Below are 16,192 nucleotides of genomic sequence, written 5' to 3' on the forward strand. Positions count from 1 at the left end.
TGACCTCTCAGAATCACAAGAAGAGTCTGGGATGAGGGGACAACCCCTCAGAAGACACAAAGGGAGACAACAAAAGGGAATGGGCAGCGAAATACAAGGAGGAGCAAGACATTTGACATCCACGGAGACAACAAGAAACAATAGTACGCTCAACAAATGGAATGCACAACTGAGGAAACTCTCATGCTGGTTCTTGGGTGTGAGCTCTATTTTTCACTGGAGGATTTAGACACTCAAGATTGCTCATGGAATTATGTGGAGCAATCGGGAAATAACTGTGGAAGGCTGAATCTTTTTGAAGCTGGTTTATCGAGCACGTGCTTGATTTGAGCTGCAACAAGGATCCTCAATGATAGCTACAGGGATGCTTCAATTAGCTTTTCAAGAAGTCTTCATATCAGCTCCAACCAATAGCTTTATCTCTCTTCCAAATTATTCCTCTTCAAATTTCCAAAACGATCTAGGCAATGCAACAAAAACTAGGTCTGAACTGAGGTTTTAGATTGAAATCTCAGAATATGAAATGTCACAGTGAGAGGCCCGACTTCTGTGGGTTGCCTCAGGACCGACCTGTGATTTACCTCAGGAATGAGCTCTGTAATGTCTTGTAATGCCACAGGTCTGAGGTTCCAAACGGCTGAAATGTCTGCTCCGAGATAGGCTGAGATCAAGCCTATGAGGGAGGCCAAAAATGGTGCTAAAATCAGATCTTTAAAGCCTGAGTTGTGCCCAAAATATTCTCCAAAACACCAGAACAACCACCTGTGTATCCCGTACTTATTTGCTTTTAATTTTCACAAATTTAGATTCGAAGTCTGTATACTCTTCCTCAGGCCCGTGTGCTACTTGTCTTTACAATTTCTTTTCTCAGATCCACGAATCTTCCATCACATTTGTGCTCCACACTGTCATTATATAAGTGATTTGGTTAACTGGAGCTGACCTGTGGCCTTTGAAGAGCCATGATTATAATGAAGCCGACCTGTACACTTAAACAAGTCATGCCGACCTGTAGACTTAAACAAGTCATGCCGACCTGTACACTAATATTTTTGAATTGTTTTAGGGGCGGACTAGGGTAGGTTGTGTAGGCAATCGACCTCCATATTATGTTGACATTTTGACTCATATTATTTTGACATTTTGACATTTTGACTTCCATATTATGTTCATAATTCCATGCATTTCAAAGTAAGTTGTGCTACAATTCTAGACCTTTGGTGGACATATCGGATACTAGAAGCTGTATTAAGAAACAGACTTACATGAACTGACAGATATGAGTCCATAGCTCAGTTGCATTATTGCCATGCACAGAATTCAATCCCTGTGTAACCAGCCTTTACATTGCAACTAATTATATCCACCATCATGACTGCTTAGACACTTGTTTGCTGCACATGAATGAGACGAGCTAACAAGCAATGCACAACAACAGCATAACATTATCTCCTTATTTGCTGTGTGCCATATAAGTCACTGAACAAAAAATCAATGCTCCATGATACTGCTCTTTACTTCTGATTACGCAGTCATGGAATACTCTACCCTCCTTTGTACAGTGATGTGTGGTTTGACGGTAAGTCACATGGGTGAAGCCCGGGAGGACCGAAGTTCAAATCTCATTGAGTACAGTGACCTGCTGTGGTGGCGGCTAGAGGGGCGGACCCCCCTCCTGTGGGTGTGCTCTTGCTAAAATCATAGGATCTTAGTATACCCGACTTGCAGGTGGTTGGTTATGCTCTTGGTGTTATAGTGGCAGCCATGAGGTTTGATCCTGGGTCTACTGTAGATTAAACTTAATAGTTACCGATTCACCATGTGTTAAAAAAATACTCTACCCTCCTTTGCTTGTTTATTCTTGGAATGCCAACCTTTTCATAGTGACATGACTCCTTGGTCAACCATGCATAATGCTGGCTCTAGGTGGCAACTTCACTGAAGGTAAGCTCAAGAAGCCAAATTCAATTGGGCCATCAATGACAACAATGACGACATCTCAACAATGTCGCTTGCCTTGGTGATGACTTGGCCTCTTTTAATAGGCCAAAGTTCTAACAAGCATAACTTTTGATCTGGAACTCAGATTGAGATGAAATTTATATTGCCAGAAAGCTCTCGATGAGCTGAACGTAATGGCAGTTTTAGTTTCATGATTTGAAGAAAGCGAGAAATAAGGTTATGTAACCCCATTTTCATGACAGACCTTGGAGATCGGGTTAAACGGGTAACACTTCCGCAGCTCAAGACAACTGGAGGGGGTGGGATGTGGTTACACTAAGGGAAGTTGCTTGTGAACACAAACACACATACCACTCTCTTGAATCCATCATCTCTTAGATACATTATTAACAGTTCCTTAAGTTTGTTATGGTGGTTTAACCACCTTTCACTAACTTAACACTAATCGTCATATGCTGGTCACATGTCACATGTTACCAACATTAATAATAAAAGTTCATTAACATATACATATGTTCACAATGGTGAACATCTGTGGAAGCTATTCTAAACTCTTGGGAGGGTGTTTCGTGGAAGATATCCCATTCATGGATTTTATAATAATGTGTTTGTAATCTATAGATAATTACAAAATAAGAAATATGAAACAGGAAATATTAGTCCAGAAAATTGGAGCATACAAGCTCAGTGGTAGACATAAATACATATATACTTGGGATCGTAATTTCCTTTCCCTGATGGTAACAATTCCTTCTGGTTTTAAAACGAACTTACCTTCATCATCTAATATCGGAAGCGTTGTCTGTGCTGATTGGTGTTTCCCCAATGCCTTTTTAAGACAAGATACATGGAAAACATTGTGAACTTGACTATAATTTGGAAGACTTAAGCTGTATGCTACTTGGGTTATCTTTTTGTTAATTTGGTTGGGTCGATAAAAATTTGGCGCCAATTTGTTTTTTATCTTTCTGCTTTAGGGATAATTGCTTGTAAGGTTGAAGTTTAACAAATACCCATTCTCCCACTTCAAATTCTCACTCTGTTCTATGTTCTGTTAACGCTTGAAAGAATTCTTGGGTTTCTTCTAACTGATCCTTAATTGCTGGAACTTTTGTCTCGGTGATGGCTAAGTCCTTCCATTTAGGAGGTTCATATCCATACATAGCTTGAAATGGGGTCATTTTTGCAAAAGTTTGATAAATTGAATTATACCACCATTCAGCGAGGTGTAACCATTGAGCCCATTTACTTTGTTTGTCTGCTGCATAACAATGAAGGTAAGCTTCTAAGCACTTACTGAAAGTTTCTATTTGACCGTATGTTTGAGGATGATATGCAGAACTCATATTGAGGTATGTTCCGATATGTTTGAAAAACTCCTTCCAAAAATTCCCTTTAAATTTAGCGTCTCTATCACTAACAATGACCTTGGGAAATCCATGTAATTTGTAGATATTCCTGCAAAATATCTAAGCGATCTCTTTTGTTGAATCTGATTTCTTCATTTCAATGAAGTGTGCATACTTGGTGAGTGTGTCAACTACTACGAGAATTTTGTCCTTGCCATTAGACATAGGTAACCCTTCGATAAAGTCCATTGATATTTCCTCCCATTTTTGATTTGGAATGTTTAAGGGGTGGAGCAATCCGGGTGTCCTAATGTTCTCATTTTTATTTCTCTGGCATGTATTGGATTTTGCTACATATTTTTGAATATCATTATTCATTCCCTTCCGAGAAAAAGATTGACGTGCGTTATAGTAGGTTTTAAAGAACCCTACATGTCCGATTGGCAGCGAGTCATGGGATTCTTTGAAAACTTTGGCTTTAAATTTAGAATTTGGACTTAGGTAAATTCTCCCCTTGTACCACAAAATATCGTTTTTCCACTCAAGTCTTGAATTCTGAGGAAAGTTATTGATTATAGCACTTATTTCTGGATCTTTTGCATACTCTTTTCGATTTTCATTAAGCCATTCTGGGATAGCAACTAGAATTGCCAGTAATGACGATTCTTCGTCTTTTTTGGACAGAGCATCAAATACTACGTTGTCCTTCCCTTTCTTATGTAATATATCCATGTCAAAGGCGACAATTTTTTCGATCCACTTTTGTTGTTCTGTAGATAGCGTTTTTTGCTAGAGGAGGCGTTGAAGACTATTATGGGCTTTTCGTATTAAGAACATACTTCCCAAGAGTTATTGTCTCTATTGGCTAATGCGTGCATAATGGCAAGCATTTCCTTGTTAGACTTGAGACATTCTTTCTTGTTGAGCTTCCTGCTTTCAAACGCGATTGGGTGACCTTCCTGCATTAATACTGCTCCTATGCCAAAACCTGAAGCATCACATTCAATTACAAACGGTTTTGGAAATTTTGGAGTTGCTAATACAGGTGCATTAGACATAATTTCCTTCAAATCTTTAAAACACCTTATAGCTTCATAATCCCATCAAAATGAGTTCTTCTTTAGAAGGTTTGTTAGGGGTGTGGTTACATGGGCATAGTTTTTAATAAATCTTCGATAGTACCCAGTCAACCCTAAGAATCCTCTTAACTTGGAGATGCTAATTGGTTTGGGCCATTCTTTTATAGCCTTGATCTTATTAGGATCTACTTTTACTCCTTCCTTGGATATTATGTGTCCGAGGTAACTCTACTTCTTTTCCGAAGGTGCACTTGGACACAAACTTCCTTAGATATGTACGAAATACCTCATTCATGGTGGCTTCGAAGGTTGCCAGAGCATTAGTTAATCCGAAGGGCATTACCTTAAATTCATAATGACCTTCATGTGTTCGAAAAGCAGTTTTTGCTATGTCTTCTAACCTTATCCTCATTTGGTATTAACCTGATTTCAAATCTAATTTTGAAAAGTATTTAGCTCCATGTAGTTCATCTAGCATTTCATCGATAAAAGGAATTGGAAATTTGTTCTTAATCTTTATCTTGTTTAGCCCTCGGTAATCTACACATAGTCTAAACGATCCATCTTTTTTTCGAACTAATACAACTGGAGCAACATATGGACTTCTACTTTTTGTGATAATACCACATTTTAAAAGATCCTGGACTAATCTCTCAATTTCGGTTTTTTGATGATGTGGATATCGATACGGTTTGATGTTGACAGGATTTGATCTTGATTTGACTTCTATTATGTGCTTGATTTCTCTTTTAGGAGGCATCTTCATTGGAAGGTCTTGGAACACTTTTTTGTGCTTTTGAATTAGTTCTTGAACTTCATGTGGCTCTTCATTAACCAAATTCGAAGTTAGCATTTCTAATTGATAACACTGCACTAAATAAGCTGGTGCTCTCTTCCAAATCATTTTCATCATTTGGTATGTTGATACAATTTGATTCTCAGGGGGTTGGAACCCATATAACTTGTATTTCTGCCCTTCCCATTTAAATTTTATAAATTGCTTTTGATGGTTGGCAAAGTAAGTGCATAGGGTTTGTAGCCATTGGATACCTAGGACCACATCCACTCCTCCTAATGGTACAATGTAGAATGAAGATTCTAGATTATAGTCTTGAATTTACAATTTGACTTTATGGCATTTCCCTACTTTTTTGATTTTCTTATCGTCAACTACCATAACTTTCATGTTGGGCATGGGAACTGCGAAAATGTTGAGCCTTTTTGCCATAGTTGAGTCCAAAAAGTTGTGGGTGCTACCGGTATCGATTAGAACCATTACATTGCTCTTTTTGATATGTCCTTTTAATTTTAATGTCTGGGGCTGAGATATACCTGTCATGGCCGATAATGACACTTGCGGAATATTCTCATTATCGGGTTCTGGAGAAAATTGTGGAGATTCTTCAAATTCCATTTCTGATTCTTCATTGTCTGAATCATTGGTTGCTTCACATGTATACAGGTTTTTGGTTTCTTTTCCCTTAGCACATGTATGTTTAGGGTCCCATTTTTCGCCACAACATTTGCATTTACCTTCTTTCATTCTTTCCATTTCTGAATTAGATTTTTCTCCTTCACAAAGATGTGGTGGAACATATTTTGTATTATCCGTGTTCGCAGTTTGGGGAAATCTTCGTCTCGAATATACTCTTTCAACTTTTGGCCACTGCATCTTTTCGTGCTTCTTTTCAGCAACTTTTGCTTTCTGTCTTGCTTCTTCTATAGAAGTGATGTCATGAAGCTCAAGCTCAACCTAGAGATGGGGTTTAAGTCCCGTGATGTATGATTGAATGAGACGAGTTTCTGATAATCCAGGTACTCGTGTAGCTAAAGTTTCCCATTCTCTAGTGTATTTGTCCATATCTCCTTTTTTTTGTAGTCTGGTGAGTGCTCTGAAGAACTCTTCTTCCTTGACACGTTGAAACTTCTTAAAGAATGCATTTTTGAATTTCTTTCAACTCATAAGTGTAGTCTTTTTCCACCACATATACCAATTATACGCTTCACCTTCCATTTGCATGGATGCATGCTTGATCTTTTCATCATCATTGTCAATATTGTAAATCTTGAAATATTCTTCTTCTTTATTGAACCATGCAACACTGCATGTCTCGTTACCATCATATTTGGAGAGCTCAAGTTTTGCTCCTCATTGATATGTAGTAACTGGTGGAGTGAAGGGGTATTGATTCGAGAATTGCATATTTGAGTATTGATTCCAGAGCTACATATTTTGAAAATTTGTGTTACTATTTTGTTGATTGGGCATGGGAGATGCCTTTGAGGACCCAGGGTTCTAATGTGAGTTTGATGAGTTTGACGTATCTGAAGAATCTTGATGTTGAGTAGTTTCGTTATTATGGGGTATTTGTTCAGGAGTAATTTTCAACTTGTCACAAATACAGGTCAACATCGCAACTGCTTGCTCATGAGCTATTGATGCTGCATTATGATTTCGATCCACCTTATTTGAAAGGATTGCATGATCATTTTAAAATTCGTTTTGATTTTGCTCGAGCTGACTCTCTATCCTCTTCGTTGTATCCTAGAGCTCCTTGATTTCTTTAGAATGTCTAGTAACCTTATTCTCCAGATCTATCAATTTTTTTACTAAAATCAAATGTCTAGTAACCTTATTCTCCAGATCTATCAATTTTTTTACTAAAATCAACCATCGACATTGATGCAAACATTGATCTGGTATGCGGTGGTGTATATTTATCCAACTTTACCTTTTTTTATTTATTTTTTCTTAACTATGTAATTTTTTTTTAATATTTTTTTTTGGGTTAAATATAAAAACTAACTTTTTTTTTGTATTCCCTTTTATATATATATATATAACTTTTTGTTTTGTTTTATTATATGATATATAATTTATTAATTAGTTATAAAAACTATATAATAAAATTATATAACCAAACCATATAATAAAATACATATATATAATTTGATTGTTTCCAAACGTGATTTTCAAAAGGCGCTACAGTTGACCACCTATGATGTATGACGGTTGACTATAGTGGGGAAAGAATGCAGCGTTTGATGAAGGCTCAGGAAGAAAATGTCAGAGAAGATCGAAAGTTGGACAGAACAGAAAAACAAGTGGTTGGACGGTTGGGGACCTGGACGGAGTAGGGGTTACATGATCCGAATTGGATCCTTAAACATTTCCATGACTGTTTCAAATTATGTCAGGCTTCAAAATCTTATGAATAACAAGCTTATCAGAAATGACCTCTAGACAATGGCAATTGTGGCCAGCATGGAACAACGAGGACCCTCGGTCAAGGCGCGCTGACTGTTGGCCCATGGAGACCGCGCATGGACGCAAATTGGCAATCGGAAGCCCAGATCCAGAAACAAAGGCAATTTCTAATACGCGATTAGCGCAAATCGCGTATCGCGGGGCAAAACCCTCAGGGAAGGAAAGCCCCGAGCACTCGGTCACGAGGAAAACAAGAAATCGTGCTGAAACCGTCAGAAGGCAGGTCCCGCACCCAAAACTGGCAGGATATTGCGTGCACTTCGAGCGGTAAGTGGGTTTGGTCGAGTTCAGCGCGATGCCACACATTGGGCGATGCGTGTCCAACGGATGAGAGAGAAAACTGCTTACATCGCGTGAGTAATGGTCGAGCAACTTACCCGCACGATATAGACGGAGACCGTAGGATCTGGAGGCTCCAGATCAACGGCGGAGAATCAACCCAATGGATGACCGGATTCGACGGGGAAATAGACTGAGGCACATAAAGAGTTGAGGTCCGGCATGACCGATGAGCTGGCAGAAGAATCAGTTTCGCGGGCAAATCCTGGAGTAACGGAAATAACAACCGTTTAAAGAAAACTGACACTCAGTTCGTAAGGCGACAAGTGGCCACCTCTTTGTGCAGCGTTACACAATGATGATGACGCAGAGCAGGGGAATTCCAGCGGACAGAGGCAGGCGATCTAGAGAGCCGAGAAGAGGAAACGAACAGTTAGGGAACAGATTGGATTTAAGCCACGAACAGACAAAGAGCAGAGGGGAATAGAAGTAGAGAAAGAAGCGAATTACAGAGAACAGAGAAGCCGAGCTGACCTGCAGAGCAAAGGCAACATCAAGTAGACAAAGACAGAGAGAGTCTGAGAGTCTGTGAACTCCAGAGAAGGCTTGAGAGGTTCAAGCAACTCCTCTGTGCATACCTGTCAGGTATTGGGTACCAAATTGGACTCATACCATTGAGACCAATTGAGGCCGAGATTCAGTAAGGGGGAGTCTGTGTACTCTAGAGGCTTGGGGGATCCAAGTACCACCCTACTGATCATCATCTGTTAAGTGAGACTCAAATTGAGCTCCTTATTGTAAAAACTCTGCTTTAAGACAATAGGAAATGCCACCACTGAAGGCTGGACCAAGAGACGTAGTCCAGGAGGATTGGGTGAACTCCTTATTAAATTTGTTGTGTTTTTTGTATTTGCTTACTATGTTTCGTTTATTGTTTCAAGTGTCTGTGTATTTCGCAATCTTATCGATCCGTTGTTTAAAATAACATAGACACACCCCAGAACATGAGTCTGTAATACCTTCATTAATTAACTGAAATCATTCATGAGTGATTTCAGATCATTACACGAGGACTAGACGGAACGACGCTGTATGATATGGTTGTTGGATGAATGACAATAGCGTTGGACGGATACAGGTGCTGGATTGAACAAAAAGACATAGAGACAAGGGTTGTCAGGTTAAGGGAGAGAAAGATACGTGAGCGGTTCTATGATACAAAATTTTGGATGGAAAGAGCAAGAGACAAGGGTGTCGGGCCTGAGAAGTGGTGGGGAGTGATGGCGCAAGAGGGATGTATGAGGTGGAATAGTCTTAGTGCAGTGCAGAATGACAAGGAAAGGTTTTGACGATAGAACTATGAGATGCGAATGGCGTCTCAAAAGGTTTGTGCAATAGGAGAGTGCCCGAGGATCAACCGCTCTGATACCAGATGGAGCATACAAGCTCAGTGATATACATCAATACATATATTTTTATTAATGAATTATAATTCTTACATAGAAGGGCCCTTGGCTTATATATTGCCTCGGGTGCCTCTTGGCGAAAGGGCATGATCTTTTGATCGTGCCCTTTTGCCTAATTAACCTATAATTACTAGCTTATTAAATTTTTACAAAAAAAAATTTAAAAACATGTTGGCACATTTTTTTGATCCTTTTCTTTTGCAGCGGCTTGTCTGCTATAAATGCATTTCAGATAAAAATAGGGATATATTTATGAAGCTTTTATAATGCAACCAATGTTCTAAACCCTTATTTACCTCCATTGTAAAGATGCTGCCACTATCATGTTGTCAAACTACCAATATTTAGTGGATTTGGGAAGCCATTTGATCTACAAAGCCATTTGAATGCCTTAAAAATTGTTACTGAAGGTAGGCAGTTAGGGATGACAGAGCAAGATATATAACCATTTGACAAATATGGTGATGACAAAAGATTGTTATCAAAGGATTAGCAAGCCTGAGAATGAATCTTGAGATGCTGACTACCTAGTACCTTTTACATGCTCGCTTCTGAGAGTTTCATTGTGTCTAAGCAATCTCACTGCTATCACTTTTGTTTTTTGGTCTCTAAACTGGAGATCATGATTGAATGGATGAAGAGATAATTTAAACACTGAAGCCATGCTATACCTTTTTCAGGGTTTGAAATTTTAATAGCACAGAATGTGTGTTTTTTCTGTTTTAGAACAATATAGAATATTAGTTCTCATTATTTGGAAATCACTTTTTGTTCATGGAACATTTTGGCAGCAGTTCTAGTGCCAAATGAGAAGTTGTACGGTTTGTATTTGCTATTTTGATTTTTGGTTTACAAGTTTTCTTTGATAAAATTAAAATGCAAGTTGTTATTGTATATACGAAAATTCACACAAGTGCTGTTTTGATCTCATTTCTGCTATTTTCTCATGTCTAGAGTGACCTCTATTTTAAGAGTTCTTCATTCTCTAATTTGTGAATCCCTGCATAGAGCTTTCTTGGATGGTGGATGTCATAAATTTGGTTTGTATTTGCTATTTTGATTTTTGGTTTACATGTTTTCTTTGATAAAATTAAAATGCAAGTTGTTATCGTATATACGAGAATTCACACACGTGCTGTTTTGATCAGTCATTTCTGCTATTTTCTCATGTCTAGAGTGACCTCTATTTTAAGAGTTCTTCATTCTCTTATTTGTGAATCCCTGCATAGAGCTTTCTTGGATGGTGGATGTTATAAATTTTACAAGGAAGGCCTGGACAAAAATTGTATTTATTTTTGATTATGGATTTTTCCATTGAAATGTTGGTGCCTTTACAGCTTTAAAAAAATCGTTTTGCTTTCTATCTGGTTGAGATTTTAGTATGTAATTATCTCTGTATATTCTTTATTGAAACTGCATAAACAACTTTTAATTCTATGGATTATTGGAAAATTTTATAGAGTTTCAAAGCTATGTTTCATTGCTTTTTTCATGGCTGGGCCTGGTTATCCTTAAATGTTTTTCTTCCCATAATAATGCAGCTTACTAATGTAGAATTTGCAATTTAGTGGTGAGAGTGGTGCAGGGAAAACTGAGACTGCAAAAATAGCAATGCAGTATCTTGCAGCTCTTGGAGGTGGTAGTGGAATAGAGAATGAAATTCTACAGACAAATCCAATACTAGAAGCATTTGGAAATGCTAAAACACTAAGAAATGACAATTCTAGCAGATTTGTAAGTTCTCAATCCAATAGTTCTTGCATAAAGTTAGACTAAAGCTTAGCAAGAGATCTATATCCTTTTTTATATTGCTCCAACTGCAAAAAGGTTTTTAGGAAAAAATGTGTAAGTGATTCTGATATCTGTAATTTAAAACAATATCTCAATCCAATAGTTTTTGCATAAAGTAAAGTTAGACTAAAACTTAGCAAGAGATCCATATCATTTTTCATATTGCTCCAACCGCAAAAGATATTTAGGAAAGCAAAGCATAAGTGATGCTGATATCAGTAATTTAAAATAATATGCAGGGCAAACTAATTGATATCCATTTTGCTGATTCTGGGAAAATTTGTGGTGCTAAGATTCAAACCTGTGAGTCATTTTGATCCAATCTTTCTTTTAGCAATGTATTTTTATATCAGCTTTTTTAGTTTTGCTGTTATTGATATCACGCCTTGGACAATTTTATAAGTTATTGACTAAGCGACTGTTTAAATCCATATACTGGAAAAATATAGATACTGACATGTGTGAAATGTGGCTTTGCATTTCTTCACTTTATTTCTTCTTAACATGGAAAGACTTGCTTGAGAAGGTTAGTAGTATAATATCCTTTTTTGCTATGACTAATTTTTCTGCTACATGTTGTCTGGAATCCATAAGACACTATTTTTTCTTGCTTGCAGTCGAGAGTTGTGCAACAGTCTCAAGGTGAACGGTCATATCATATATTTTATCAGTTTTGTGCTGGGGCTCCGCCTGCATTGAGAGGTATTGTGTCTTTGTCTGCTTAACTTGCAGGGGCTTGTTAGTTTCTGGCTTTAATCAGTGCATTTACATTGTTTTTATGATTATCTAATGGGAAATTTTGTTTGACATACTGGAAAGTAAAAATAGCACTTAAAAGTATAGCTTACCTAAATCCCATGCCATCATTGCTTGTGTGAACCAATGTTATCACAACCTGAACTAGACTGAAATCATTTGGTCCAGAATATGGATTTAAACTGGAACCAGACTTGAGTCTGCTGTGAAACATGTAAATACTTGGTCAAATGAAAATACATAAAAGGTTCATGTACATCAATGTAAATCCAAACCATTTTACACAAAATTTGCAAAGTTTGTTTATTTATATCACATGGAAGGGTGCAAATACCAAAATTACATTGAAATATAAGTCCTGAGATGCATAAAACCTAAGTTTTGAGAGAAATACAAAAGATTGAGGTTCTAAATGGCTTCTAGAGTCCAAAAATCCTCATACTATAGATGGTTAGTACTAGCATTATTGAATACTTTGGAAATCTTGGATCATTTTCATGGCTTTCTTTATGGGTACTGTTACTGCAAAATCTAGCAGCTTTGGTGCAAAGCTTCATTAGGCACTCTAGGTCTAAAGGCAATAATAATATTAGTCACCATTGCACCTTAGTGGTTGTTCTCCTGTTTTGTGGTTGGATATTATCACCATAAGGGAGGCTTCCCCAACAGACCTCATAGATTAAGTAACGCAAGGAATCTTAGGCTAACCATTTAAGTAGGAACCTGTTAAGTAGACACCCTAGAGTCCAAAAATCCTCACACTATAGATGGTTAGTACTAGCATTATTGAATACTTTGGAAATCTTGGATCATTTTCATGGCTTTCTTTATGGGTACTGTTACTGCAAAATCTAGCAGCTTTGGTACAAAGCTTCATTATGCACTCTAGGTCTAAAGGCAATAATAAGATTAGTCACCATTGTCACCTTAGTGGTTGTTCTCCTGTTTTGTGGTTGGATATTATCACCATAATGGAGGCTTCCCCAACAGGCCTCATAGATTAAGTAACACAAGGAATCTTAGGCTAACCATTTAAGTAGGAACCTGTTAAGTAGACACCCTAGGAATATATTCAATAAAGTAGGGCTTCGGGTGAAAATAAGGTAGTTGAGATGAGCAAAGTTTGTTTATAGGAAAAATATTCAAAATATCTGGGATATGAAAATATCCATAAGGATGAATAAATAATCTATATATTTAAGAGTTGAGTAAAAATGATATGATTTACAAATAAGGAACCTGGTATAAATACTAGGTGGCAGTGCCCTTTCATTAAAAGTCATTTCGTGTAATTGGGATATGTCCTTTTATATGTCCATTAATTATTAGTTTATTATTATTTATATTATTGTATATTTTATGTTCATAACGTTGCTTTCACAAATTACACACCCAAGACTTGTGGGAAAAATCCTCAACCCCAAAAGATGTGTCCTTTTTGGCAACGCTTAGAGAAGGGGCCGTCACCTAATCCCAACTCTCTCCGTCTAGGCTCTCTCCTAGCTAAGCCAAGGGGGGTAGACCCTAAGGAAGAATTCTAATGAAGGTTTGTTAAATCTAAGAAGTTTTAGGAGATAGTAAATCAATTAGGCATTTACCATTCAAATAACTTGGAATATAATTTGAAAAGCAATCAAATTGATTAGCAAGTTCAAATATCTATGAGCATATAAACATCAACAATGTAAATAGATTCTAGTAGTTTCAACAAGATATCCTGTAAGGTAAATTGTAAGTAGACCAGTGCCAATAACAATATACTTTCAAGAAATATATGCTCAAAATGAAATCACAATACTTGCAAGCTACAACAAGCTGCGAGGATGGGGAAGCTGCAAAATAAATGTTAGTGAATCAAGTCGAAATTATTAGATATAACTCTGAAAGATGAGCAACTAAATGGAAATAGAGCTTGCAAGTGAACAAAACTTGTACTTGAAAGTGAAATTGCTCAAATATGATATAATGACATCAAAGGAGACTTAATATGAGCATGTAAATGAAATGGACAAGTAAAAGAAAATAAAGTGAAATGCTTGCAAGTAAATGTAGATGCTCACAATCCAAGTTGTATGTATTTGAGAAAAAACTCCATCAAGAGAGGCCCTTCTTAGCTCATTGGAGGAGGTGGATCATACACCTTCGTAGTTGATGCAAGCAACTATGGTTCCCACAATGATTTATTTGGGTGGTCACAGGTTGTTGGGACATAAGGATAAGGAGTTAAGACTTTCTATCAAACATTGTTTAGGGTTATAGCTCCTAACCCTTCTTAGAAGGAAGATATAATGAAGGAGATATTCCAATTGATCGTTGAAAGTCTTCAAAGGTTAGATGACATTAGAAGTCCTTCTTTAGTAAGAGGGCTAAGTTTCTAAATCTGATGGCACAAGTGAAATCATGTGTTGTTAAGATTGATTATGATCTTATTCTAGAGAGGTTCCATATTTTCCTCGATGTTATCAAAACTTTCAGATGAAAGTCTTCAGGGGAATACTCAGGAGGACATAAAAAATCCTACAAAAGGCCTCTTAGCAATGAAGGGAAAACTTCAGAGGCAAAAAGGCACAATATTAAAGAATGGTAGTGAGCTTGAGGTGTATGAATCATGTGTGCTAAGATCGCTGCCAAGTTTTCTAGTATTGAGGAGCACTTAAAGTTCCTGATGGGGCAGCAACAAAAACATGCTCTTGAGTTTCATTTAGCAAGATCAAGAGGTGGGATGTACAACAACCCTCTTCAGAAGTACATAGACAAGGCTTGTAGCATCTTGAGTCCACATTTGCATGTGAGTGGATACATGATAAATGAGCAGCCTTTGCACATTATTATTCAGCCCACATATGGAGAGGGTTGGGATAAGGTGTTTCCTTCTATGAAGAAAGGAGCTGAGTTTTGCAGGTCTCTCAGGTTGTTTCTGTAGGATGGCTATTTTGTGGGGATGCAAGGAAAATAGATAGAACTCTTGCATATTGGCATTCCAGATGTCATCAGGGTAGCACAGTCGAATCATGATGGACTGCCAAGCTGTAAATGGGATCCAAGTGGAGTACACCCACAGGAGGAAGACTTTGACATCCTTCCCTTGTTTGGCTTCCTCAAATATGCTACCACCTTCTGGATACATGATGATACCAAGGTTTGGGATTCAGGGATTTTTGTGATGGATGATTTGCTGCTCTGTGGGAAAGAGTTGGTAGGAGGTATCAGGATCAATAATATCCTATTGATGTAGGATATTAGTGGATCCTTCTTCAGATTTGTTTAGGATCTAGGAATTGGTCCTGACATATAGGTTTTGGATTTCATTTTATTGATGCAATAGGAATTTTTTAGATTCATTTGGGATCCTGGTATTGATGTGCAGACTCTGGAATTGGTTGATGATAAGCAATCTCGGGAAGGGAGGATCGTCATGTCCCTTTCAAAGTGATCATTAAAGGGGAAAAGGGGGGACCCATGATAATCACTCATGGTATTTGGATGACCCATGGTATCTCAGACGACCCATGGTAATTTCCCATGGTATTTGGATGGCCCATGGTATTCTGATAGCTCATGACTTTAAATGGAAGACTAGAGCTCTCTCATGAAATGCATTGGTTATTTGTCTTATTGTTTTGAGAGCTCTTGGAGCTTGAGTGTGAGAGTGTGAACCCACATAAGGAGGATAGCTTCAGTGGTGCAATATCCACCCTAGCTGATCTGATCAGATTGGTTTTAGTGTTGAGATCATACAACCTAGGGGAGATTCAATCACCCTCTCTAGTCTAGAGGAGGAGCCATCTGAGTTTCTCATTAGCGCTCAACACTGGAGATTATTGTTTAGCCAAGCGTGACATTTTTTGTTAGTATTTACAAGTTCTACATTTGAAGCATTGGCATGTAATTCTGTAACTAAGAGAAATAAAGAATTGGGTGAGTTATTATTTGTTAGTCTAAGAAAAATCACCTCTTTTGTAGCCCTCTTGATTTCTCAACACTAGACACATTGACTTGTGCAGAAGTACCTTCCCGAGCTACAACCATCAACAAAACTTAGGAAATAGGTCATAAAAGTCACTTTAATAATTAATTGCCATGAGCAAGTACCATAAAAGGCTTTTGGGCATCTTCAGCATGTGTGACACCTAGCCTATGCGGAAGCACCTGTCCGAGCTATCGTCATCAATGCCCACTCTATTGATGGCAAATGAAAACACTCTATTTCCACTCTTTAGCACAAAGGAAAATGGCAGTTAT

General features: G+C 37.7%; 1 protein-coding gene across 1 annotated transcript in view; it reads left to right on the forward strand.

The window, feature by feature from the left end:
* Positions 1-16,192, forward strand: part of LOC149211138 (myosin-1-like) — a 192,451-nt gene that overhangs the window by 43,087 nt on the left and 133,172 nt on the right. The window contains exons 6-9 of the mRNA XM_089396936.1: positions 10,972-11,137; positions 11,434-11,497; positions 11,707-11,720; positions 11,812-11,896. Coding sequence (XP_089253062.1) covers positions 10,972-11,137; positions 11,434-11,497; positions 11,707-11,720; positions 11,812-11,896 — 329 coding nt within the window. The remainder of the gene's footprint in view (positions 1-10,971; positions 11,138-11,433; positions 11,498-11,706; positions 11,721-11,811; positions 11,897-16,192) is intronic.

Source organism: Pinus tabuliformis, chromosome 1_2, assembly GCF_031772625.1.
Source record: "Pinus tabuliformis cultivar Carrire ecotype Pingquan chromosome 1_2, CPIR1, whole genome shotgun sequence".
Taxonomy (NCBI): domain Eukaryota; kingdom Viridiplantae; phylum Streptophyta; class Pinopsida; order Pinales; family Pinaceae; genus Pinus; species Pinus tabuliformis.